The sequence below is a fragment of the Vulpes lagopus genome, chromosome 9, assembly GCF_018345385.1.
Source record: "Vulpes lagopus strain Blue_001 chromosome 9, ASM1834538v1, whole genome shotgun sequence".
Taxonomy (NCBI): Eukaryota; Metazoa; Chordata; class Mammalia; order Carnivora; family Canidae; genus Vulpes; species Vulpes lagopus.
The window spans coordinates 41583977-41611706 of NC_054832.1; the positions used below are offsets into that span (position 1 = coordinate 41583977).

A 27730-nucleotide genomic window follows, 5' to 3' on the forward strand; every position below is an offset into this window, starting at 1 on the left:
TAGTGTTTTTTCTCACACCAAAATATAAAAGTATTTCACCTACAAAGTGCCTTTTTCCAATTTTTTTGCCATTGCTTGCTGACAGCAAATTTGACTATGTCATCAACAATCTATTTAGCTTCATTGTATTCATTTTCAAGGTTAACTGTTTTTTGCTACATACTTTGTTGATGTTAATCCCTTATGATTATAAATACATAAATTTCTTGAAAGAAGTCTTTGTGTAGTTTGTTTTTCTTTTTTTGGTGGTACCTTCTTGAACAACCTTATGCAAAGTCCATACCACAAAATATTGCTTATATTTAAATACACTGCTGCTTTTCAGGTTTTGCTGCTGAAAAATAATCTCATTTTGTGTTTGACTCCACTATCATGGCTTTCATTGAATACATCTTTCTTTAACCACAGGGCCTTAGCTTTGATTTATCTATAAAACAACAAGATTGTCTAGGTGATCGCTGTTCTTTTCACTTCTAACCATATGTAGTGCGTAGTTCTGAAATACAATTAAAAACCTTGGTATCTCCTGGTCTCAAATGATCTCAGAATTAATAGACAAAAAAAAAAAATCCTAAAAATCTATTGTTATATCGAAAAGAAAAACACACTTTGAAATTATTAAAAATTTGAAACCTATACCTTAGGGAAATGCAAATTAAGGCAACAGTGAGATACCACAAATTGCCTACCAAAGAGAATTAATTATCCCAGTTCTGGGGGCATAACTGGACAGCACTGCTAGAAATGTAATTTTGTATAACCTTTATACCAAAAGGGCAATTTGACATTTATCACCAGACTTAAAAATGCATATTTTAAAAATGCATTTGAACCAGGAATTATTCTTCCAGAAGCTTCTCCTAAAGAAATAAGGATAGATGCAAAGTTTTAGCTAAGCAGTGGTTCTCAGCATTTAGATCCAAAAAGAAAAGAAACTAATGAAATGTTTGTGGATTTTAGGAGTGTCATTTCCCAAACAGGTGGCACAGTGCTTTAAGGCTACAGCTCTGTACGAACTGTGGACAAGGCATTCAATAGGGAAGAAACATCTAATCACTTCTTTCACTTCTTTCTGGGGCTCAAGCCTTGCAGCTGAATCACTCCAGGATTAGAGCAGGTGCAGCCACCTTCCTTTATCCCCTCACCGGGTTCATTATGGGACAAACAAGGGGGAACTGAGGATCACAAAGTCAGAGCCAGAGATCTGAGGAAGAAGTAGCTGGATGGGGCCAAGGAGCAGAGGAGAGGGAAAATCTAGAAGGGAGGAGGTGAGAGGAGGCCCTAGGGAGCTGCAGGAGTGGGTGCAGGGTGGGTTCTGAAACACAAGGTGCAATGGAGGATGAATGAGGACAGCACTCTCCTTTGTCACCTTCTGGTATCCACATGTTTGTGCACCAGGTAGACCTTTCCTTCTGCTCATAAACTCTGCTTGTTGCCCTTCTAAATGGCGAGGACATAGCTGAGGGTTTATGACAGATAATCACCAAAAGGTCTAACGATAGGAGAGGGGTTGAAAAGTGTCTATAGAAGATTACTGCAGGGGAGGAAAAATAATTTTCCCTCTCCCTTCCAAGTTCTTAGCTGAGTCCTCTATGATAAAAAGATTAACAAGAGAAAAACAGAATTTTATTAACATGTATACTTCCTATATGCATGGTAGGTACCCAGGAAACAACGAGTAACTCCCTGACATGGCTTAGAACTCAAGCTTAAAATCAATTTCTGAAGAATATTTAATCACATGGGAATATGCTTATTCTGTGTAGGTTTTTTTTTTTTTTAAATCAGGCTACAAAACAAAGCAACGCATGTCCCAATATGGAAAAAAAAGTGTAAGTATGGTATATTATCTAAGATACAAAGAAAAATGTCTGGGGTAACAAGTGAACACCAAGAGAGAATCTTTGGTTATTTCCAGCGATGGAATTACAGGCAGCATTTATTTTATTTTCTTCGTTTTCTTTTGTATTGTCCAAAAATTTCTACAAGGAATAAATATCATTTTTATGATCAGAAGAAAAGGGTTTAAGTGTGTAAGAAGTGTGCATTAGAGACAAAGAGCAGCACCCTAAGGGTCAGAGGTCACCATGCATCCTATAATGTGAAAGAGATATAAGCAGCTGTTCAGTGGGAAAAAAACCCAGATTCATCTGAGGCCTAGATGGGACTCAAGGGCCCACGAAATTTTACTGCTATTTTTCTGTAGCAATTTAAATTGTAATCTGCATAGCAGTAAAGAAAGCTCTGTTTATCTTTTGATAATTCATCAGAAATTTCCCTACTGGCAGATAAGATTCCCCTGTATTGCTAATAGATATGTGCATATTCTGCATGTCTAATCATGTCATTTGCATATAATTCAACCCATAAGTCATATTTATTCGAATCCTGAGCCTCACTCATTGCACTCAGCAAGCAAGGTGAGCAAATTATATCCTGTGTCTGTTAAACTATTATCAGAGCAGCCGTGACTGTCCTGAGGAGGCTTTAATCCCAGCTCTTCACTGAAGGGCCCCGCAGTGACTTGAGGCCTACCGAGAGCTTCTCACCGCCTCGGTTTTGTGATTCCCAATGAGGGAGGTGAGCTACTCTTGCTCGGGCCCAGTGAAGTCTAGGATTCGGGGATTTCTTTTTCCTCACGGTAACACTTGACAACTTCTTAAAAACATAATGAAGCCTGCACATTCTATGAATACTAATAATCTTTATTCTGCATGTTTTTGCTGAAAAGGAACCACGGCTGTTTTAAAGAGAAATGTCTGAGGCTGCTTATGCACTCAGGAAGGAGGAACAGACCAGGCTGGTCTTTTGTCGGAGAATTACCTGAGGGGGGTTTGGGTTCTTAAAAGGCGATTTCTGCAAGGCATGTTCCAGAAGGAGGTACTTTGACAGAGGTCGGAATGTCCCGTAGGTAAGATAGACAGATGGTGGGTCTGCCGGGGTTAAATGAGGGGTGGCTACATCGGTAGAAGTGGCTTTAGCCGTTTCCTCTACCGTCCGTGCGACCCCCATCCCATTGACACATAATTATGGGGTGCTAATAAGTTCTTTGGGGGAGTGACGGGGTCCTTATGGGGCATGAAGGCAAGAGCAAGAGCTGGAGCTCTAGCAGGCAAGATGCGAAACTGGAATTCAGCTGAATCTGTCATAGTGCAAGGGGATGTGAAGGCATGAGCCACCCCACCTGCCACACACTCTGATCCTCTGTGGTGACATGCGAGCACACCCACACGCATGCTCGTGTGCACGCACACATGCAGGCACCCCCCACCGGGAATCTGCAGAAATACTGGAAAGAGACAGGACTTCTCCTAATGCAGGGGTTGAGGGCTGGAAGCTCATCGTTCCATCTGAACAGTGTAGGAACAAGGTATCCTCAGAAGGCTGGAACATTCACGAATGGCTTTCACTTGAACGTGAAATTCTTTTTTTTTTTAAGATTTTGTTTATTTGAGAGAGCATGAGCAAGAGCACACACTCATGCAGCGGGAAGGAACAGAGCAGGAGGAGGAAAGGGGAGAGAATCCCAAGCAGATTCCATGCTGAGTGCCAAGCCCCACATGGGGCTCCATCCCAGGACCCTGAGATCACGACCTGAGCTGAAATCAAGACGTGGACACTTGGGACACCCGGTGGTTCAGTGGTTGAGCCTTTGGCCCGGGCATGACCCCGGGGTCCCGGGATCGAGTCCCACATCTGGCTCCCTGCATGGGGCCTGTTTCTCCCTCGGCCTGTGTCTCTGCCTCTCTCTGTGTGTCTCTCATGGAAAAATAAATAAAGCCTTAAAAAAAAAAAAAGATGTGGACACAACCCACTGAGCCATCCAGGTGCCCCCTGAAGGTGTAATTCTTAACGGAGAACACATTTTTGTAATATTAGTAAAACGTAGCCTCAGCTGGCTCAATTCTTTTCTTTAAAAGTCAGTAACAACCCCCATTGTAGTAGAAGTCACTTCTCCAATTGTTGGAACATTTTCAGCATCTGGTTTCTGTTCAACGTCTTGCTTAGTCAGCTGAGCTCAACTCACATCTTGCACACACGAAGGCTGCTTTGCCTGGCCAAGCCTTCGGCCTCCAAGGCCTCATCCCTCCTGCATCCTTCCTGAGATCCCTGCCCATAAGGGGCCCAAAGAAGCACCTGAACCACCCACTCGGGCCGTCTTCTCTTGTCGTTGGTTTTTTTTTTTTTTTTTTCATTTAAACTACTGAGTTTTGGGATCAGATGCGTGTATCTGACACGGATGCTCCCCCATTTGGAGAGTGTAAAACTAGGAACACTTAACATGTGACTGTAACAGAAGTCAACGTTCCAGGTGGGGCTTGGGTTTCAAGGATCTGTCTTTATCCTGATTTACTGTTAACTTCCAGGACTGCAAGTTGAAGGCAGGCCCGAACTGTCGTGTGAGGCCATGGAACGGTCCCGTGAGCCAGAGCTTGTCCCAGCTATTCATGAGAACATGCGAGCAAATGCTCTTGGGGTGTGCTGACTGTGAGGGCAACACGGTGGCGGGAAGGTACTCGGTTCACAGCGGGGGTAAGAAGTGGTCGGGGAGAGCCTGGCTTGGGGACACACCCCGCGTGCCTGGGCAGCAGCTCCCGGGTGGACTGCGGACGAGGACGGAGGAGAAAGGGAGAGAGACGGCGCCCGTGACTGCGGGGGTGGGTGCTGAGCATGACCGGCGCCCTCGGAAGCTTCGCAGTCAAAAAATAATAATAATAAAATCACGGAATGTTCGGTGTGACTGTGCTTCTTGTGGAAGCCCGGAGAGGCTTGGAGGAGCCAAGCAGCCAGCAGCCCCTGTGTGGTCGCAGAGGGAGGGACAGCGAGGGCCCCGGGAGGGACGTGGCCCGAGGGGCAGCGGAGGGACAGCGAGGGGACAGCGAGGGTTCCTGGGAGGGATGTGGCCCAAGGGGGGGAGGGACAGTGAGGGCTCCTGGGAGGGACAGACAGGGGACAGTGAGGTTCCTGGGAGGGATGTGGCCCAAGGGTGGGAGGGACAGCGAGGGCTCCCGGGAGGGAGAGCAAGGGAACAGCAAAGGCCCCAGGGAGGGACGTGGCCCACAGGCCAGAAGGACAGTGAGGGCTCCCAGGAGGGACAGCAAGAGGACAGCGAGGGCTCCCAGGAGGGACGTGGCCCGAGGGGGGAGGGACAGAGAGGAGACAGGGTTCCCAGGAGGGACGTGGCCCACAGGCCGGGAGGGACAGTGAGGGCTGCCAGGAGGGACGTGGACCAAGGGGGGAGGGACAGCGAGGGCTCCCAGGAGGGAAAGCAAGGGGACAGCGAAGGCCCTGGGAGGGACAGCAAGGGGACAGTGACGGCCCTGGGAGGGACAGCAAGGGGACAGCAAGGGCTCCCCACAGGGATGTGGCCCGCAGGCCAGGAGGGACAGCAAGGGCCCCGGGAGGGACGTGGCCCGAAGGTGGGAGGGACAGCGAAGGCTCCTGGGAGGAATGTGGCCCCAGGGGGGAGAGACAGCAAGGGGACAGTGAGGGCTCCCAGGAGGGACAGCGAGGGGACAGCGAGGGGACAGCGAGGACTCCCCGCCGGGACATGGCCCGCAGGCCAGGAGGGACAGCGAGGGCCCAGGGAGCAGAAGCCACAGCCCCGCAGCAGGCCCGAGGCCTGGGGACCCAGGACGACGGGGGAGTAGCAGCCGGAGAGCCACCAAGGGAGCTCTGGGTCCTGCGGGCGGGCTTGAGCGGGAGCTTCCAGCAGGGATGAGGCAGCCGGATCCTTGTAGGGGAAAGTAAAGTAAGCCCGTCACCTGTTCTTAAACGGAGCGCAGGCGTGCCTGGAAGTGGGCCACCGGCCGCCGGCCCCCCGACAGACCCCGTGATCCCCCTGGGAAAATGAGCCTCAGGCAGCAGCCCCTGCGGGGCACCCGGGCGGGGGGCTGGTGGGGGCCTGCGGGAGCCCCGGGCCCGGCCCCTGATCGCAGGGCGTCTGCGGCTCCCTCTGCCCCTCCTGACTCCTTCTCTCTCTCTCTCTCTCTCTCTCTCTCTCTCAAGTAAATAAATATCTCAAAAAAAAAAAAAAAAAAAAACCAAACCGAAGAGCCCCCAGACCAAGGACTCAGCCTCGCACAGGCCACAAATACAAGCGGCCACGTGTCATCAGAGCAGAGCGCGTGTACCCCCATGTGATCACTCAAGACGATAAAATTGCTCTCGAGTTCCATAAAACAGGCACAAATGGAATAACTCAGGATTTCCCAAGAGGCTCCAGCCGATACACTACAACGTAAACAGTCGCACAAACCAGAGCAATAAAATTAACATGAACTATGTGAGCTATAAGGCGATTCATTAAACAATTTGCAGTATCTTTTTTGCCTTCTTAGCACTTAAATGTCATCTTACGGGGTAAGTGTGACCCTTAAAGGGTTATCCAAGAAACTTTGAATTAATGCTCTGTTTTCGCTTTTTTTTTTTCATGTTCAACAATATTGAAAGATTTTATTTTTAAATTTTTTTTATTAATAAACTTTTAAAATTTTGGACTCAATTTGCCAACATATAGAGTAACACCCAGTGTTATATGTCGTCACGTGCCCTCCCTCGTGCCCATCGCCTGGGAAAATGTGTCTACATCAAGCAGCGCTGCTGGAAGTCAGTCCGTCAATCCCAAGTTGCTTAAGGAGTGGGGCTGATGCTCACCGCCTGTTGGTCTTGCCATTGTTGGGGGCGTTGATGATGATTCCGACACTAAGCCACACGTTTTCGAGAAAGAAGCAGAGAGGAAGATACCAGAAGAGGGTCCTCTACTGTGCCAGTGAGCTGCGGTGGTTACATAGGCCACCACCTCTCAGGACGTAGGATGCTCTGGAGGCCATGGGGCAAAATTCACAGTCTGGTGTAAATAACGGGGATTTACTGGGAAGCAGTTGCTTACAAGTATTTGACGAGTCAGGACTGCGTTAGGCTGCATGTAAGGGGCGCGTGTCTACAAGTAGGGGTGTATGGTTTCCAGGAATGAGACGTAGAAGCAGCCCTGCGCTGATGGAGCCGCTCAAGAGCGTTGCCAAGGATCCAGTCTTTTGGGGCACCTGCTAGCTCAGTGGGTAGAGTGTGTGACTCTTGATCTTGGCAGGGTTGTAAGTTGGAGCCTCACGGTGAGTGTAGAGATTACTTAAAAATTAAATCTTAAAAACAACCAAAAAACCAAAACCCAAACCCAGTCTTCCATGCTGGCCTGCCTGAGCTCATGAGGATGCTTTTGCACGTCCAGGTGTCACGATCACATTTCAGGCCGGAAGAGGGGAAGGGCCCAAAGCATGTGACCGGTAAGTTTTTACAAGGAAATCTCTAGTCTTTTCCGAAGCCCCGACTAGTGGGCCTCTGCTGGGCTCCCGCTGAGCACCACGGAACAGGGCCGCCTATGCAATGGAAGTTGAACACGTTTCATTCCAAGGGAAACCGGGGTTCCGTAGGACAGAAGGGGAGAACGAATCGTCCATAAGGAGCTAGCAACGTTCTTTTGCAAGTTGACTTATTTTAGGGTAGTAATTTGGAGCTCTGTGGTGGCGAACTCTACATTACAGGTCGTGTTCACATGTCAGGGTCACCAACAGTGTTTTCACCCAGATTGTCTGAGTGTAAAATACTCTACTTCTTACCAAACCGGCCCACCCGTCCTCTCAAGATTATTTTCTATCATTTAAAAATACATACGCCTACGCTTTAGGTGAAATGACTTGTCCAAGGACACGCAGACTCAATGTGAACATTAAGTGTCTTCATCCAGGATTTCACATGTACAAAGTTATCAACTGTGCATCTTGGGCTCAGAGATAAGAGGCCTCAGGGATCACCGGGATGGCAGCTGGTGGGGCGGGCGCCCGGGAAGCACACCTGCTTTGGCCAAGGTCTCCTGACCGACAGAGACGGGGCGAAAACCCTACCCTTTTGGCTTCCAGTCCAGTATACTTTCCACTCCTTGCTCAAATCTGCCCAGTGAATGTCTGTCTAAAGTTGGAACTCGTTTATGTCACGAGGAAGAAGAGTCACAGAGGTTTCACTCACTCGTCCTGCCTCTGTTTCAGAGTCTTTCCTAGGCCGCGTCTTGTTTCCGGGAGCCCTTCTGGACGAACCGAATAACAGGTTTGTCAGTTTATGGACTTAGACACATGCGTCCTGGGGTAAATTCTATTTGCCCAGAGGGGAGAGCTCTATCACTCAGGAGCCTGGTGGGCCCCGCTTTGTCTCTGACGCTTGAGTCTGGGCCGCGTGCGAGGCAGTTCGCTGCAAGCGAACTGCTTCGCCTTCCGGGACACGGCCCTCTTCACTCCCGCAGCCTCCCACCCCAGGGCCTTTGCACGCGCGGCGCCCTGCGCGTGGGCCCCTCCCGGCCGCACCCCGCGCCGCCTTGAGTTCTTGAGGCTCACCCTCCGGAAGCCCAGAAACACCTTCCGTTGACGGCACGATTTCGTCTGGGAAGGTTTTGCGCGCACCAGAGGCAGACAGGGAAAGGACCATGGGTCGTGTGGTCCATCCCCCCAGGCAGGTGACCCACCCTGTATCCCTGTGGGCCTGGGTGACGAGGAGCCACTATTATTTAGGTGGCTTGAAAATAAAGCCACCCTCATAAAGGTCTTCCCTCTCTTAAGCTGAAATCCACTGTTTCTTGGCTTCTGTTTATTGGTCCTAATTTGTACTTGACAGCTGATGGACGTTAGCTCCATCTCTTACGGGACAAATATTTGAAGAAAGCTGTCGTGGCTCTGGTTTATCTTTTCCCAAGGTCCTTCTACTGTGCTTCCTGGAGCATCTCTAGGTCCTTGACCACCCGATCACCACCCTCCAAAAAAATCCAGCGTGTCAGGCTCCTAAAAGCAGGCGTGTTGGGAACTAGACACGATGCCAGGCCGAGATGGGAGCCGCACACGACAGGAGCATTTCCTCCGTTATTTTGGACCCGCGACTACCGGAGTCAGAAATTGCATTAAAAACCTCCTCCCGAGGCTGTTTCGCATTAAGCTTGCCGGCCACTTGGAACCATTCCTCTTCCTCTGGACCCCTGCGGTTGGGTCAGTCCTCCTCTGGGTTGTCCTGCCCACACCCGGAGTCGGAATTCGGGGCAAGACGCGCCACCCTCACGGGCACTCCTGTCTCCCAGGGTCTGGCCCGATTACCTCCTTGGCCGCCCCCCGACCCCCTAGGGGCAGAGGCTACCCGGAGGGAGGGGGGGCGGCCGTGCAGGTGGCCGGGGCAGGGGGCGCGGGGGAGGGCGGCAGGGGGGCGGGCAGGGGGGCGTCGGCGGGGGAGGGAGGGCAGGGTGGGGCATCGGTGGGGGAGCCCGGGCAGGGGGCATCAGTGAGGGAGGGAGGGCAGGGGGGCATCAGCGGGGGAGGGAGGGCAGGGGGCATAAGCGGGGGAGGGAGGGCAGGGGGGCGTCGGCGGGGGAGGGAGGGCAGGGGGGCGGTCGGTGGGAGCCTGGGCGGGGGGAGCCTGGGCGGGGGGGGGGCGTTGGCGGGGCAGGGGTGCGGCAGGGGTGCGGCAGGGGAGCTGCAGGCTGGGCTCCGCGCCCGAGGGCCCCTGGCAGCTCGCTCGTCCCCCCCCCCCCCCCCCCGGAAGGGCCCAGGCCTGCGCTGCATCCCCTGCCCGGGCCCACCTGCCGCCAACGGGCACAGACCCTGCGGAAAGTGGGGGCGGCCGTGGCGCGGAGCCGAGCGCAGCCAGGGGCCCCCCACCGGGCCGCGGGGCCGTGGGCGGGCGGCGGGTGGAGCGGGGCCCTGACGCAAGCGGCACCGACCCTTTTGCTTCGCCTTCCGGGACACGGCCCTCTTCACTCCCGCCGCCTCCCACCCCAGGGCCTTTGCACGCGCGGCACCATGCGCGTGGGCCCCTCCTGGCCGCACCCCGCGCCGCCTGCTCCCCGCCCCCGGCCTGCCCGCACTGCAGCGCCCTCGGCCCTTTTAGGCCTTATGTTCCTAAGGCCCCTTCCCGGCTGGGGACACCCCGAGAGGCGCCCCATCCCAGCTCCCCGACCTTCTCTATTCCTCACAGGCTGACGGGGAGGGGGCGGTGGCCGAGCAGGGGGAGGGCGGCGGGGATGACCGGGCACAGGACAGATGCTTGGGGGCAGGAGCGAGGTTCCCGCGGGAGGCTCCATCGCCGTGTGGATCCCTTGGTCGAACTCCAATAAAAAATATACAAATAAAATAAAATAAAATAAAATAAAATAAAATAAAATAAAATAAAATAAAATAAAATAAAATAAAATAAAAACTTCTACATTAAAAAAACAAAACCCCTCCTTGCTAGAAAGGCCACCTGGGTGGGACAGGGGCAGGGCCTCCGGTGTCCGTCCTCCTTAGCACAGGAGGATCCTTGGGACCTGCCCCGTCCTCAGCCCCCCCCCCCCCTCCCCGGTCCGGTGCCGCTCACAGCCCGGGCAGCGGGGGCTCCAAGAGAACCACCACCCGCAGCCGCCCCTTCCGCCCGCCGGCCCAGGATCTCTTTCTTGGCCGCGGGCTCGGGGCCCCCAACCTCACCTGCACGTTCAAAACCTGCTCAAACGGTACTTGGGAGAGTGACGGAGGGTGTGGAGGTGGCCCCGCGCTATCACAGCAGTCCTTGAAATGACGGAGAGGCAGGCACGGGAGGAAGATGTCCCACGGTGGGGGGGGGGGGGCTCAGGCCCTGGCACCTGCTGGGGATGGGGGGGCCTGCTTCTCCCTCTCCCCGCCTCTGCCCCTGCCTGAGCTCCCTCCCACACATGCTCTTTCTCTGTCAAATAATAAAATCTTTAAGAAAAAAAAAATGTCCCACAGAGTAACCATTTGGGGAGGTTTGTAAAGGAAGCATTACATACTTTGGATAATGGTTTGATTTTTAAAAAGGATATATCTTTTTAAGATTTTATTTATTTTTCCAGGAGAGACACCGAGAGAAGCAGAGAGGCAGGCAGAGGGAGAAGCAGGCTCCCTGCGGGGAGCCCCACGCAGGACTCGATCTCGGGACCCCGGGGTCACGCCTGGGCCGCAGGCAGATGCTCACCCGCCGAGCCCCCAGGTGACCCTAAAAAGGATTTTAATAGAAATGTGCATTTTATTAAAAGGAGAGGAGGAACCCATAATCATTAGTGAGCTTTTCTTTTCCCCCTTAGGCAAGAGCTGTTTGTGGGCCTCCCTCTGAGCCTGTTTCCGTCTGGACCTTTCGCTCCCTAAAGCTGAGAGCTGGCAGGGACCAGTACCTGATGCCCCGGGAGGGAGCCCAGACACCTGCGGGGAGGGCAGGGCCCCCAGGGAGCCCAGCACCACACCCCACCCCCCGGGGCCCTGCAGCCCTGGTACCCGGGAGCACCCCTGGGTGGCTTTCCTGTGCCCTCTGCTGCCACCTGCCGTCACTCCCGGCTTCAAACAGAACAAAGAGACGTTTTCCTGGTTTAAGGGACAAAAGACACAGTGGAAAGTTACAGATCGACACTCATCCCTTCCGCTTTATATAATGAACGCACGAGGGAAGCTCATTTGCTGCACGTCCTTAGCAACAACTCGGATTTTGAACGTTTTAATTTTAGCCATTTCGGTGGTTCCGCGCTGAGGGAGAGCTCATTGATTTTTATTTTGCAGTCTCATGGTGACGGCGGTGGAGCGCTGTTTAGAAATGATTTTTATTATCTACAAGAGCCGATGCCCCCTTTAGCCCGTCCGGGGATGGAATCTGCAGCACCGGCGCCACCGCCCCGCGGAACACTCCCCACGCAAGCTCATTGATCATTCAGAAATCCTCTTGCGAGAGAGGCAGGCTTCGGACCTTTGTCCACTTGCTGAGTAATGCAAATACACACAAGTGTAAATTGAATGGAAATTGTAAAGTCCAACTTGCAGATGTTTTCCTTTAAGGCCAGTCTTTTTTGGGTCTTGAGGAATCTTGGCCTATGTCAAAGTCATGAATGTGTTTTCCTGTGGTACCTTCCAGAGGCTTTAGCATTTAACCTTTACTTTTACATCTGCCATCGGCCTGAAATTGATTTTTGCGTGTGACAAAGGGATAAGGATTCTATTTTTCTCTGCTGTGGCATTCGACTGACCATTGAAAGCCACCCTGTCCATAGTGCACTGCGAATCACAGATCAGGTGACTGTGGGTCTGTGGGTCTGTTTCTAGACCTTACTCCAGAGGTCATGTTTATCCTGTCTGCAGCCGTGTCCTTTTCTTTACAATAATAATAGATGCAAAGGGGCAGCCCCGGTGGCTCAGCGGTTTAGCGCCACCTTCAGCCCAGGGCATGATCCTAGAGACCCGGGATGGAGTCCCACTTCGGGCTCCCTGCACGGAGCCTGCGTCTCCCTCTGCCTGTGTCGCTGCCTCTCTGTGTCTCTCATGAATTGATAAATAAAATCTTAAAAAGAAATAGATGCAAAGTTATTTTTTTTAGGCCCACAGATTGCTTTGTGTTGGGCAGTTTGTCCACTCTACTTCTAGCCCTGCTAACAATACATTGTCCTACGCTCAGCCCCAGAGACGCTAATCTGGGTCTTTCTTTCAGAATCAAATATTAATAGGACTTCTTTCTGCTACTTCTACTAGCACGCGGCGACACCTGCAGAGTACCAGCCCTGTGCCAGGCATTCTTCTAAGCACTGCATGCTTGCAAACTCATTCACTCCTCCCCAAAACTCTAAGGCTGGTACGATTACCCCCCTTTATGGGGGGGTGGGGGGTGGAATTTAGTCACAGAGAGAAGTCACTTGCTCCAAATCACTCAGCTGGTAAGAGGTAATACTTGAATACAGTAGGTCTGGCTCCAGACTCTGTGTCGTCAACCACTATCCTTTGCTGCCTTACAGGCAACACATTTTTCTTTACGAACCAGGAAGGCAGCCAGGCAACACGCCAGCCTCCCAGCCCCTGGATCACCAATTCTTGCAGGGTGACTTGACTGTGGAGGATCCCTTCTCACCCCCTCTGTGCATTCACTCACTCTTCGGAGTGTTAAAATATTCAGCTGGTAAACTTGGCTTGAAGTCTTCATACGCTGTGGCTTGATGCAAAACTCTTTCATGATGCAGCTCTTACCTTCCTTTCCAACCTCATCTCCCTCCCAAACCCCCAAATGTACTGTTCCAGGTTCTGCCATGTGATGGTCAGTCGGGTGGGGCCACACAAGGAAACACAGGAGGGGCTCGGGAAAACAAAGCTGATCACACTCACAGGTGCTAGAAACAAGAGGCTCGCCATGCGCCAAGCAGGCACCCACGTCACATGGGCCCCCGGGGAAGCACCACTGCTGGCTGGGAGGCAGAACAGGGGCAAGGGGGAACCTAGGTCCCAGCCTTTATTAGTTTCTGCATTTCTGCAGGAAAGGCAAGGCAGGCCAGGTAAGCAGGATGAGCTAGCTGGCATGATTACAGGGGGCTCTAAGCTACAATGGGCTCTAAGGGCTGGTGCTAAGCTGCCTGTCTGGGATGGTTAAGGCAGAGGAATATTGCTTCCTGGGGTGTACCGGGCGGGCGCAGAGGGTTAGTCTGCATGTCAAAGCATGTTCCTGGCTACGCCCTTTGCTGAGATTCCAATCCTAGAAAACATGTTTAAGTCTCCCTATAGCCAGAGGAAATTAAGATGTCAAAACATCATAACATACAGCAAACTTTAAAAATATAAAGAACACGTGTTCTATAATACAAACTACCTGTAAGTGCCCGTCTGCTGCACGCTTCATCTCAAATACGGACTGTTCTTGCTCTGACTGCCCTTGTCCTCTTCAGGTCAAATGCCGCCTTTCTCAGGTAGAAGTCCTAATGACCACGGATGCACAGTTTGGAGCTTTCCCATCACACCCTGGTGGCTGTAGCACTTTTCAGATCACTGAAATTATTGGTTAATACACCGGCTTTCTCTACCAATTCTAAGACCCTTCTGAGAGGCTCTGGAGTGGGAACAGGTGTTAATATTGTTTGAATGAATAAATATGTGAGTAACTCTCTCTCCCAAACACAATATTTCCCTCTCTTCCCTTTTTCCTAATCTGTACCATGAACCATCCTACAACGTGGTGTGAGGACAGCTCCTTCTTGGTTCCCATCACCGACCGCTGTGACATCTACTGGGGAAGGGGGAGACCTCTTCTTGGTGAGGCCAGAAGGCTGAAGCGGAACTAAGCCTCGGAATTTTTTTTTTTTTGGTCAGTTACTGAGATCAGTAATCTGGGTTTCAGTATTATGGAATTAATTTACTCACAAGATAGAAAATATACTTGGAGGCAGATGTTTTATTTTTTTAAACTGTTGCAGACTTTCCTTTTTTTTTTTTTTTTTTAAAGATTTTATTTATTTACTCATGAGAGACACAGAGAGAGAGAGAGAAAGAGGCAGAGACCCAGGCAGAGGGAGAAGCAGGCTCCATGCAGGGAGCCCGACATGGGACTTGATCCCGGGTCTCCAGGATCACGCCCTGGGCTGAAGGCGGCGCTAACCCGCTGAGCCACCTGGGCTGCCCCAAGGCAGATGTTTTAAACTAAAAATTCTAAAACTTCCAGTGTTTAGTTTACTCACTGCCATAAGTTTATCTTCACGAGCTAATCCTTACCACAAGTGGTAAACCAAGGGTATTATTTCCATGGCAGAGACGCAGACTAAAGCTCAAAGATTTCAAATGATTTGTTTTAAGGTCCCAAAGCTGGTAAGTGACGGGGGCAAAAATTCTAATTTGAATCCAAGGCTTCTGTTACTAAATCTGGAGCATTTTCCATTAAGCCACATGGCTCCTTGACTTCTATTTATTTCCCTTCAGCTTTCATCAATATTTGCAGACAACAAAAGGAAGACAGATTTTGTGCCTGCAACCACTGAATTAGTGATCATTTTGAATCCTTCTCAATCTAGGTAACCAGCAGAGCCTTCTCAAAAGGGGGTGTTAGGACAGCAGTGCCAGAGAAATAGGCAAATTTCTCATAACACAGAGACTGATCCACAGAACCATGCTAGGGGCCTGGGCATTTCTGTGGGGGACACTAAACACACAGCAGCTTATGAAGAACCTCTGGGTGAACCTAGATTTTGCTTCCTTACCAGATGATGAGGAGACTTACCAACTGTTTCTAGGCAGTCAGTAAAATTGGGGGCATAAGATAGAAAGTACAGTAAATCAGTGCTACAGAAATAGACAAAAGATTATGGATCTAATGGAACATTAGGCACCTGATCACAGAATTTAAATTGTAGCAATGTGAACAGGGGAATCACAGTGTGTGAAAATCTGAACACATTTTTATGTATCCAACCAAAATAAAAAGTAATATTGTGTAAAACCAGTGTGAAATTATTCTTCAAAATGCCTTTTCTCTGTGTTAATTAGGTGAGCTGACTGATCCTATTTTTTGAAATTCCCATTTTCAAACATTCACATTAATATTAACTTCTCATGTATGAATAAGAGTTTGATTTCTCTCATATGCTTCTGAGCAAGTGGTTTTAAAAATCTATACTATTTATTTCTCTTTGTAGCTTTTATAAAGGCATTCCTGTACTTTGACCCTTCAGAAACTGTAGTTTCAAATGTTTAGCTTCTTACCCCTTTTTTCTCTTCTGTCATCCTTAAGATTCAAAGACATGTAAAAGATTCAACTTTGGCAAAGACTGGGGACGCCTGCTGCAATAGTGTTGTTCATTCCTAAATGTTATTTCATGAAATACACATTAATCAAACAGGAAATGGAAACATCTAAGGATTTATTCCATATTTTCAACTCAAAAACATAAACAATATTTACATAGCATTATATTTCAGTATTTACACAGCATTAACAGAAAAGGCAGTAAGAAATGATGGTTGGAGGTCAATGATCATTATACCTGGAATACAAGGATGTCTTTCAAATGGTATGCAATGAAAATCATATCATGGAAAATTATTAACTACATGGCTCAGAATTTACATTGAGTGTAGTTTTGGATCCAAATAAATACAGGCCTACTGACTTATGAAGCCTAAGTGTGTTTTCAGTAAGTCACCTTGTCAATATAACATGATAAATTTATGGTTATTTATAATCTTTAAACATAACTAAGGAACAAAACCTTGCGAGTGCTCTTAAAATGCTAAGTAATTCAAAATGTATAAAAAACTATATTGGGAGAAATGTCACACATTATGGCTTGTTTAAAAAATGTAAATGATAATTAAGAAATATACACTCTTGATGGGAAGGACATATTGACACAATGATATAGGTATAAAAAATAATGAATATGTACCATTTCATGAGATGCCTATTAATCCAGTGGTGAATCAGTCCACTGCCAATGTGAGCAATTAAAATGAGGCAAATCGAGTCAGCAATATACAATTTCAAATTTCTAAGTACTTGAAAGCATTTCCCAACATTTATTACCATAACATATGTAAAAACTAGAAAACACTGAACTGAAAACTGCTTGAACTTGGAATAAACTTGTCAAAGCGAGAAAATGTAGGCAAATCCCAGTTTATAAAATTATCTACAGAGACAAATGATGGGATTGTTTTATCATTAAAAAGTGTTATGCTGACAGCAACATTTAGATTTCTTTTGCCCCACTGTCAGTGTATCTAATTTATGAGTTCTTGAATTAAATACCATCATAAATGGGAAAACAACATTTTTCATTATACCACTGTATATATATATGCACAAAGAAGTTATGAATCCACAGATTACAAAAATAAATCTTTCTTTAGCTTAGAAAACAAATAAAAATAGAAAAATTTGTATTCAAGGTTTTAAAAAACTATGGCAAACTAATCTGATAATTATGACTGTTTTTGCCATAACTATATGGTCTTGATCTATTCAAAAAATTAAATCAAAAATCTTTGATCCACCAATGTTTTGGATGCCAAATTCTTCTGTCCTACTGTATTACGTATAAATCTAAAAATCTGGAAAAAAAATTAAAACAATTCAGAATGGAAAAATATATAAAGAAACATATGCACATAAAATATCTAACTTAACCTAGCTAATTCTGTCAACTATTTATTTTCATGTATCAGGCATCCGTATTCCATGGTGATGCACAAAATTATTTCAAGAGTATTTATCATCTTTCATAATACCAAACAAGTGCATATTCCTATTTAGAATATATCTTAATGAATTAATACAAGTCCTCTCATGTTCACGGAATATACTATCAAATATTTTGAAGGCAACTTACCTCTAGCTTTAAAAGCTATGGAAACATCAAAAGCACTGTTAGGGATAAAATTTGCTTGTAATCTTAGATCTCTGTCAAAGACTAATTATATGTTACTAACTCATACTTCCTTGACATAATGGGGGAAAATTTGAGTGATATTAATAACATTTCCAGAGAAATTTGTCATTTTTTAAAATCTCCACTTCAGGTTCCATATCCATCCAGCAACTATTGTTTTAACCACACAGGTAGAAACTGTGTGACTGTCACAACAAAGGGGCTTCTCTGTGGTTGAGTCCTGAGCCCGATCTCCCATCCTCTGCCCTTTCCCATCCCCTGCCCTCCGGAGCTTGCCTTTTTGTTACAATAACAGCTGGTGCAGAGGGTGAAGGGAACTCTCATTATTGCTACTTTTTTTTTTTTTTAATTTCAACTTTTTATTTAAATTTTAGTTAGTTAATATATATGGTAAAATTAGTTTCAGGTTCTAATTACTGCTACTTCTGGCATCTAGGAGATCAGCAATGTAAGTATCTTCCTTTATTTTCACAGTTGTTCAAGCAACTTATTTCCACAAGACCCCAGTATTTCACTGACCCTGAGGAGAGTGTAGTTGATTCAAATGTTTCTTCTTTTTTTGGTGGGGATAATTATTCTAAATCTTTACAAATTCCTGATAAAAGCAGACATTGTTATTCTCTGCTATAAAATATCTACTTCCAAAGTATCTGTTTGAAAAAAAATCCAGAAAATATTTTTAAACTTACCTCTTGTTGCAGGTATGTAAGGAAGGCCGCTAGAACAAAATTTTGGCAAGCCAAATCCACAACACAGAAGAACAGCAGATCAAAAATAAGAAGAGTGGCTTCATTTCCATAATATAGAACACTGCTGAAAGAATATCCTTCATCTATTAAGAAAAAAAAAAAAGCAATGTATAAGATATAATTTAGAAAACTTTAAAATAGAATAAGCTTCTGATAAATTTCTGGTGTTAAAATTTGGGTACTTAAACATAACAGAAGCTACTACTTATAATACTTTATGGCTTTCAAAAACAATTAAAGGGTATTAAAATTTGCTAATCTCAAAAGTCAGTAACGGAACTCTGCTCATAAAAAATAATTAAAAATAAATAAATGAATAAAAAATTTTTAACACTTGTACCAAGGGTTGGTAATTGCTAGTAGTGTGAGTATATATAGTCAATACCTTCCAAAGACCAGGTAATGAATATCCCTTATTTGTTTATGTAACTAAAGGTCAAAGAATCTTAGATTTTCTAAGATAGACAAAGTTAAAAACACAAAAACAAAACCAGCAAGGACGGAGTAGTGCATAGTGAGTTATAATTTGTGTCTTAACGGTTAGTCCTCTGAGGTTTTGCTCCAAGACCTCTTTTCTTTTCATTCCACAAGGAGGGGTTTGTTCTTCTTGGGATGTAAACCCTCTTTTAAGATTCTGATGAAAGCTACAGACCCTTTCACCAGAGTCAGGGGGCGGAGGGAGTCCATATATACAAATCTGGCATGTAATTTCAGGGAGATCCAAGGAACCAATGAAGCTGTTCATGGATACCCAGTTAGGAACTCCTGTTTTAAAATAAGGGGACGGCCGGTATGCCTCAGAGTGTCAGACAAGGATTCTGGGATTTGCTCTCCAGCCTCTTTATCTTTCATGCACTCTTACTATGTCCCACTTCATATCAGGCTTCAATCATAAAATTCATAAATATAGAATGCCCTTTCCCCCTTCTGTACAAATATCTTTGCCTCTTTTCCCTTGATCCTCCCACTTGACAACTTTTTTTAGGATGCAGTTCAAACTTTTCCATGTGGTTTCTTCTCGTTTGTATGTCTGGTTAGATTTCCCACTCACTATTCGTACCTGGTATAACCTGTGTCTGCAGAGACTTCCATCCCAGCATCACCCCACTCATATATTCAAGATGCTCACTGGTCTGTGCTATGTATCCTGGGACTGGCACGACACATGACACTCAATAATGCATGAATAAGTGACACCCAAGCCAGGACATAGGTCATTCTTACCAACCCATATAGGAGGTCATCCAGCCACATTAAAAGTGACATATATACTACCCTTTTAATGATAGGAAACCAGATGTAGGCACTATTCCTATCACAGATACCTACAATTTTTACGAATTTGGATAAAATGAAAAATTAAATGTTAAAGATTAATCACAAATATTATTCTTAAGTGTTTTATTAGTTTTCCACTGACTGCACATTCCCATAAAATCTGAATTTTATCTTCACCCTCGTCACTTTTATTCAGCATAGTACTGGACATCCTTGCCACAGCAAACAGACAAGAAAAAGAAATAAAAGGCATCTAAATTGATAAGGAAGAGTTAAATGGTCACTATTTGAAGATGACATACCATACATAGAAAACCCTAAAGATTCCACCAAAAAACTATCAGAATAAATGAATTCAGTACAGTTTAAGACACAAACTTAATACCCAGAAATCAGCAGCGTTTCTATACATTAATAATGAACTAGCAGAAAGAGAAATTAGGAAAACAATTCTATTTACAATTATTTCCAAAATAATAAAATACCTCGGTATAAATAACCAAGAAGGTGTAAGATCTGTGCTCTGAAAACTATAAAACACTGATGAAAGAAATTGAAGGTGCTACACACAAATGGCGAGATATTTCATGCTCATGGATTGGGAGAATATTATTAAAATGTTCATACCATCCAAAGTAATCTACAGATTCAATGTAATCCCTATTAAAAACACTAACAGCACTTTTTACAGAACTGGAACAAATAATACTAAAATCTGTATAGAACGACAAATAGCTAAAGCAATCTTGATAAGAAAAAACAAAAGAAAAACTGGAGGTATCCCAGTTCTAGATTTCAAGATATAATACAAAAACAGACACATAGATCAACAGAACGGAACAAAGAGTCTAGAAATAAGCCTACATTTACATGGTCAATTAATCTATGACAAAGAAGGCAAGAATATACAATGGGGAAAAGACAATCTCTTCAATAAATGGTGTTGGGAAAACTGGACAGCTATATGCAAAGAATGGAACGGATCACTTTCTTACACCAAACACAAAAAATAAACTCAAAATGTATCAAAGACCTAAATGTGAGACCTGAAATCATAAAACTCCTAGACATATACAATAATTTCTTTGATACTGGCCACAGTAACATTTTTCCTAGGTATGTCTTCTAAGGCAAGGGAAACAAAAATAAAAATAAGCTATAGGGACTACATCAAAATAAAAAGCTTTCCATAGTAAAGGAAACCATCAACAAAACAAAAAAGGCAACCTATTGAATGGGAGAAGATATTTGCAAATGACATACCTGAAAAGGGGTTAATGGGTAGAGGATCTGAGAGACATTTTCTCAAAAAAGACATACAGAGGGCCAACAGACACATGAAAAGATGTTCAACATCACCAGGGAATGCAAATCAAAACCACAATGAAAACTTTATACCTGTCTGATTGGCTAAAATAAAAAAAGATAACAAATAACAAATACTTATGAGGATGTGGTGAAAAGGGAACTTTCGTGCATTGGTGGGAATGTAAATTGGTACAGCTACTGCAGAAACCAGTATGGAAGTTCCTTAAAAAAATTAAAAAGTAGAAATACCATATGATGCAGTAATTCCACTACTGGGCATTTTCCCAAAGGAAACAGAAACACTAATTCAAAAAGATATAGTCTCCCCTATGTTTATTGTAGCATTATTTACGGTAGCCAAGGTACCAAAGCAAGCCCAAGTATTCATTCACAGATGAAGGGATAAAGAAGAATGAGATATACAGATATATATAGACACACACACACACACACACACACACACACACACACACACAGGAATATTACTCAGCCATAAAAGGGTGAGATCTTGCCATCTGCAATAACATGGATGGATCTAGAAGGTGTTATTCTAAGTAAAATAAGTCAGACAGAAAAAGATAAATACCACATGGTTTCACTTAACACTGGAATCTAAAACACAAAACAAATGAATAAACAAACAAACAAAAAGCAAATCATAACTATAAATACAGAAAACTGATGGTTGGCAGAGGAGAGGGGGTAGGAGGAAGGACAAATGGGTTAAGGGGAGTGGGAGATACAGGCTGCCTGCTACGGAATGAATAAAAGGTACAGCACAGGGAATACAGTCAGTGGTACTGCAATAGTCATTTCATGATGCTATGGTCGCTATACTTGTGATGAGCAGAGCATAACACAGAGTTGCTGAATCACTAGGCTGTATACCTGAAACTAATGCAACATCATCTGTCAATTATACTCAAATTTTTTAAAAATCTGAATTTTTTGTGTTTTACTCTCTCTCTTCTAGGTCTATCTCTTTTTTTGAAATTTTTTCACTTTCTTCAGAATAATTATCTTTTACATTTTTGTTTCCTACTACATGACATAATAAAATGGAACACGGAAAAGTACTATCATACCATGAAGTTAACTAAGTTCATTATGTTTCCTTTGTTTTTATATAAAATTATAAAATTTAAAAAAATAACTACAAGTACTCTTTTTTTTTCAAACTTTGAAAATAGTAATCAAGTTCCGCAAAGGCATTTGAAGGATACCATTGTAAAAGATGCTTTTTTCCATTGGTTCCATGAATTCTATTCCAAGAATTCTTTCAAGAAGCAATTTATCTTTTATAAAGTAGTCCATTTCCTTATGAACCTAATATAAAAAGATAAGCATTATTTCAAAAACAGCATGAAATAAATGTTTCCCAACTAATGTAAATCAGAAAGAGAGAAAATGAAAAATGAGTAGTACATGAAGAAAATCTGTTCTTTAAAAAGACTGGTCTTACTACAATGTGCTTTATAACAAGATTTTCTTCAGAAATGTTTTAAATTTTAAATGTCTTTAGTCGTATTTAGGGCTATACTTAAAATCAACTTTTAACAAGCTTTTCAGGAATACAACCAACCACAACATAGCATATTTCTATAATAAAAAATATAATAATATTTTAGTAATTAGCTAACAAAATTGCAGCATAGGCATACTTTAAGGGAATCATCATTATGCTAATAGATGCATAAAATGTCACCTTATTTTTATATAACCTAAACTCTATCCTTAAGTCACTGTATTAATTTTGATAGGCGAAAAAAGAAGGGTTCTAAGTTCACTGACTGGTTAACTAAAATAACTGACATTACTGGTTAAATTTTTAAAATTATATTTTGCTTCTAGTCGAAATATAAATGCTAACATACATACATGATCGATGAAACAGCCAAGAAATTTGTTCATAGTATGATATGCTTTTATACTCTGCTCAAAAGTGCTTGCTGATGAACTCAATAGTCTGGCAGGGCCATTTTTCTAATGTGAAAAAGAGGTAAGAATAAATGCAACATGTCTTACCTTCTTGGTTTTTAAATAAGATGAAATATTGGCAAAATATACCTGAATTGTACTTTATACAAACCCTTGTCAGTGTCTCATGAATTCTGTCATAGTGCTGTCTCATCTGACTAGAAATTGCAATCTGAAAAGTCTGACCATCTGTGTTGGGTACCAAACCCCTCTGGCTACACAGATTTTCCTGAAAAGTTAAAAATTTAAAGATCATGAAAATTTTGCCTATTTCAAAAAGAAAATACAACACTTTTCTTTTAGTTAGTATCACATTACAAGACCACCTGAAATTTTACTGAAACTATATTTGAGACAGAGATTCTGACATTACCCAAGGTTCCCACTCCCCCTGGATTTTACTAATTTCTATGTTGTCATATGCCGTTCAGGTCTCTGTATCATCTTCTGTATCCTACTTTTAAAAATCCACACTAAATTCATTGTGTATTGGTATTTGTAGCTTCCTTTATGATTCATTTTATTGCTCTTTAGTGCCTGTCAAAAAGTCTAATCTTAAACACTTTTATAAATAGTCTTTTTTTATTTTCTAAAAACTTTTAGAACACTTCCTTAATTAAAAGTAGCATGATATATGACTAAACAGTTAATGTCATGGACCAGATATCCATTTCAGGTCTTCCTGACACAACCTGAATCCCGACAACTATCAACATGCAAAATTTTGCTTTATCTCACCCCCTAGCTACTTCCCATCCATGCTTCAAGGTCAGCTCAAGTCCTCCTGCCTCCCTTCTCTTTCCTTATTTGCTTATTCCAGAGCTTAATATTAATAACCTCTTTGTCTAAATTTAATCTGCGAACATAACACTTGGTTTTCTACAGACTGAAAGGAAGTCTACATGCAGTGAATTTCTCTAATTAAAAAAATAATAAAAGCTTTTTTTCCTGATTAAAACATTACATGGTACTGCAGATAATTTATAAAATATGGAGAGGTACAGAAAAGAAAGAAAAGAAAAAAAATCCCCTATGATCTCAACATCCAGAGATACAAGTATTTTAAGGTATTTTATTTCTACTTCTTTGTCCAGGCATACAGATATAGATAGCATAAAACTGGGATCACGTCTGAAGAAACCCCCCCTGTAAGTGGAATCAGCCCCAATCCAGAGGCAGCCCATCCAGGTGCCTTCCTGAAGTTTTAGCAACAAAAAGCATTCTTTTGTGATAAGAAAACCATTTCCCCCCACACCCTGATTGGAATTTCCCTGAATAGGTTCATGTTGACCTTCTGAGAAATCAACCTGGATGCTATGTGACTCCCGGTTCTTTTGTCTTTAAGTGTTTATTTTCTTTTACCTTTAAAAGATACCTGTAATTGCTAATCGGGGCTCTCTTCCTCCTCGGAGGCGGAGAGCCCGTTTGCACAAACGTTCAATAAACCCTCTCGCTAATTGCATGTGCCTGTCTGGGGTCTGAGTCTCTGGGGCGTCCACCAGGACACGTTGGCACCCGTGAGCCAGGGTCCAACAACGTCGATTTCTTTTTCACCTAACATTATATCCTAGCAACTCTCTATGTCATTAAATATTCTATAAAACATGATTTTTATGTCTACCTAAGAATTTCACTGAGTAAGAAAACCAACTGATTTAATATTCTCTTTTAAATAATCCCTTATAAATAACCACTGTGATGAAGATCCTGAACCCAATTAGCTATTCACATTGCTAATTATTTCCTTGAGTGAGATTCACAGAATTAGTGAGTCAAAGATAATGATCTCTTAAAAAGCTCTTCGTATATACATTTCCAAATGCTTTCCAGAAGATTTGTAAAAATTTATCCTGAGACCAGTAGTTTTATGGGTGCTCATTTCATCATGTCCTTGGTACTACTATGTATTAGCTTTTTTTAAAAAAAAAAACTAAGCTAATTTGAGGGAGGGAAAAAAAATAGCATTTTTTACGTGTATTTATTTATGATGATACATTTTTAGGGGGTTACTAGTCTCTATTTCTTATTTATGTGCTTAAAAATTATTTTATCATTTTTCCATTGAGGTTTTAACCATCTGCTTAATGATTTCTATGATTTTCAATATTGTTATCAGTATCTTTATCATATTTGTTATGGGAATTTTAGCCAAATTTGCTTTTATTATAGGATTGTCGGCCACATAAATGTTCTCCATTAATGAAGTAAAATCAATTAATAGTCCCTTTATATTCTTTATGCTTAAAAAGTCATCTCTCAATCTCAAATATTCTTTTTTAACATTTAACTTTTCAAAACCAGGTGTAATTTCTAATGTACATAATACAAAGAACAGTAAACCATCCATCACTCAACCCCAAATCTGTAAATACTTTCGTATATATCTCTAACTAATAAGGTCTTAGCAACAACAACAAAAAAGCCCACCATGCCATTTTCACACCTAATAAAATTAATCATTCCTTAATATAATTTAATATTTAGTCCTTAAATTAAGTCTCCCAGATTATTCCCAAGGATTTTTTTTTTTAATTATTGGTTTGAATCAGGATCCAAAGCCTACACATTGTACTGTTTTGTTTCTAAATTTCTCTTACTATCTAACAGTTCTTCCACCCTCACCTCCACCACCACTCCTCTTCTTTACACACCTTAGATTTGCTGGAGACACTGGGTCATCTGTCCTGTGAGACATCCTGCATTCTGAGTATGGCTAATTGCTTCCTATGATACTATTTAATTTATCCCTCTATCTCTTCTATTTCCTATAAATTGGTGGTTAGATCTAGAGGCTTGATTATATTCAGGTTCCACTTTCTTAGGCAAGAATATTTCATGAGCGATATTATGTACTTCCTACTGCATTATAACTGATAGTGATTAATGTTGGTTCTCCTAATTCTTACTTGTAGTAAGATGGAGCCAGTGTGTTCAGACTATGTCAATCTGATTCTTCATTATAAAGCTCCCTGTCAGCCTTCACTTAATTGTTTTAGCATCCACTGCATTGTAGCCTATCTGTAATAATCCATTAGTCACTACAAAATGGTGACTTACCAAGTAAGAGTTCCTTTTATTTTCTTTTATAAGAAAGAATTTCCCCTCATGGAAAGAACTTCCCCTCATGAACTATATTTCAAAATAAACAAAGTATTTTGAAGAGGGGAAAAAATACGATTTTTTACCTGTATTTATTTATGACTATACATTTCTTAGGGGTTTATTAGTCTCTGTTTCTTATTTATGTGCTTAAAAATTATTTAACCAAAATATTCTGGTTATTTTAAAATATAGTCCATATAGGAACCGTAGGATGAAATTTGATTCTTTCCCTTTATCAATGTTCAGTGTAATGAGTTGGTTGGGTACTCTAGCAACTTTCAAAAGTAATCAATGGGGAATTTTTAAAAATATCACTACAAATCCTAGATTAAGAAAAGCGAACCCATTTTTCAATTAAAAACTGAAAGATGTTAAATATATTCATACCGCTTCTCTTTTAAGGTTCATATTCATTTCTTCCATATTAGTATCTGCATGCCCATGTACAGATCTACCATGAATGTAATATCCAAAGCATTTGTGGGATAACAGAAACACTGATATCTATAAAAAGAGAAAAACAAACAGCAACTCATGTAGAAAACAATAAAAATTAAGTTTTTTAAAAAAATTGCTTGCTTTCTCTCAAAATAAAGAGGGTTGAATTCTTGGAAAATATATAAATAGGACAATAAGGTAATAAAGGATAATTATGTTATTATTAAAAAGTTGAAAAGAGATTGAAGATATTTTCTAAGAAAGGAAGTGTTAAGATTGATATATGAAAACTTTTCAGGGACTCTGCTGAGTGAATCATTTGGTGGAGAAGGAATTCATAATTAAGAAATTGCAAATGAAGAAGAAACTAAGGCAGTAAACATTAACTTGTAGCTCATTACAACTATCTCTGGAATTAGCAATCAGTGGGAAATTGGACTAAAAAAATTCAATCATACCAAATCACTTTTAGAGCCTCTCTTAATGTACTCATGACCTTTAAAAAGGGAAAAATAACAGTTGCAAGATAAAGTCAGAAAGTACTTACATTGCTCATACAGCATAAATCCACAAACTGTCGAATTTTATCTTCTATAAATCTCTCATAAAAGACAGCAAAGAACATGATCTGAAACAGTAAGCCAAGTTCATGGTTATTAGTTTTTAAAATTTAATTTTCTTTTATAGCCACAATTTAGTATCTTAAGAAAAAAGAAAGTCCACCCAAGAACACAGTGGCCTTTAAATGGTTCCTGTGGGATAAAATCCTATTTATCATTTCTGATTCCTCTGCCAAAGAAATAAGGTTTTGGGATTGTGTTGACATTTATTGAGGGAGCCTATTTTGAATTTTAAGAACTTTTCTGTATCATTAAAACACAACAGGACAAACTTGGAGGGAGAGAGGGGCTTTAAAAAATTTAGCATAAACAATATATTAATGGCCAGATTTATGTATAGTTCTGCAGTCCTGCCCATCTCCTAAATTTCAAAGCTATTAGAAAACTTGCTGCTTTTCAAATTAACATTCTGACAGAGTAGCACATAAAAAGCATATATCAAATATTCTACTTCAACTGCAGATAATGCGTTAAATATTGAAATGGAATGGTTTCAAGTATTTTCTTAGCTTTAATAATACCAGAAAAGGAAATTATTTTATAAATCAAAAGAGAAAAGTTAATATTTTAGACCTACTTAGATATATTTGAGATAAAGATAACATTTCCTAACCATCCAGTTGAAAGGTGTCCCCCATTTGTAACTCCAACCCGCCTCTCCTCATTTACTCTGTATCTCATCTCCCTACTGATGCCCTTCACAGCACTTGCCACAATCTGTAGCTTGTTCTTGTTAAGCATATCCTTGAGCCCAGCACGGTGCCTACAACACAAAATGTACTCCGATGTATGAATGAATAAATAATCTACATCAGCTGATTTACTGGACACACTTCCCTAACATTCTATATACTTGTATATACTTGTCTTGTTTTAAATCTGTGTAAAGGACCTGAAAAACAGCAACTTAAAAAAATACCACTTAAAAGTTGAAGAAGCTGGGTTTAGGGAAATAAAAGAAGCAAACAAAGACTAACATTATGAGAATCAAGAAGACTTTAAAAAAAAAAAGATTTTTAAAAAATTCATTTATTTGAGAGAAAGCGTGTGAGACAGAG

The 27730-nt window shown here is 42.8% G+C and overlaps 1 protein-coding gene across 1 annotated transcript in view; it reads right to left on the reverse strand.

Annotated features, from left to right (window-relative positions):
* Window positions 1-15656: 15656 nt before the first annotated feature.
* Window positions 15657-27730, reverse strand: part of TMEM67 (transmembrane protein 67) — a 57300-nt gene continuing 45226 nt past the window's right edge. The window contains exons 22-28 of the mRNA XM_041769488.1: window positions 26600-26680; window positions 26002-26118; window positions 22625-22741; window positions 22414-22518; window positions 21759-21861; window positions 17890-18032; window positions 15657-16862 (exon numbers count right to left, since the gene is read on the reverse strand). Of these exons, the coding sequence (XP_041625422.1) occupies window positions 16782-16862; window positions 17890-18032; window positions 21759-21861; window positions 22414-22518; window positions 22625-22741; window positions 26002-26118; window positions 26600-26680 (747 nt within the window). The 3' untranslated portion in view covers window positions 15657-16781. The remainder of the gene's footprint in view (window positions 16863-17889; window positions 18033-21758; window positions 21862-22413; window positions 22519-22624; window positions 22742-26001; window positions 26119-26599; window positions 26681-27730) is intronic.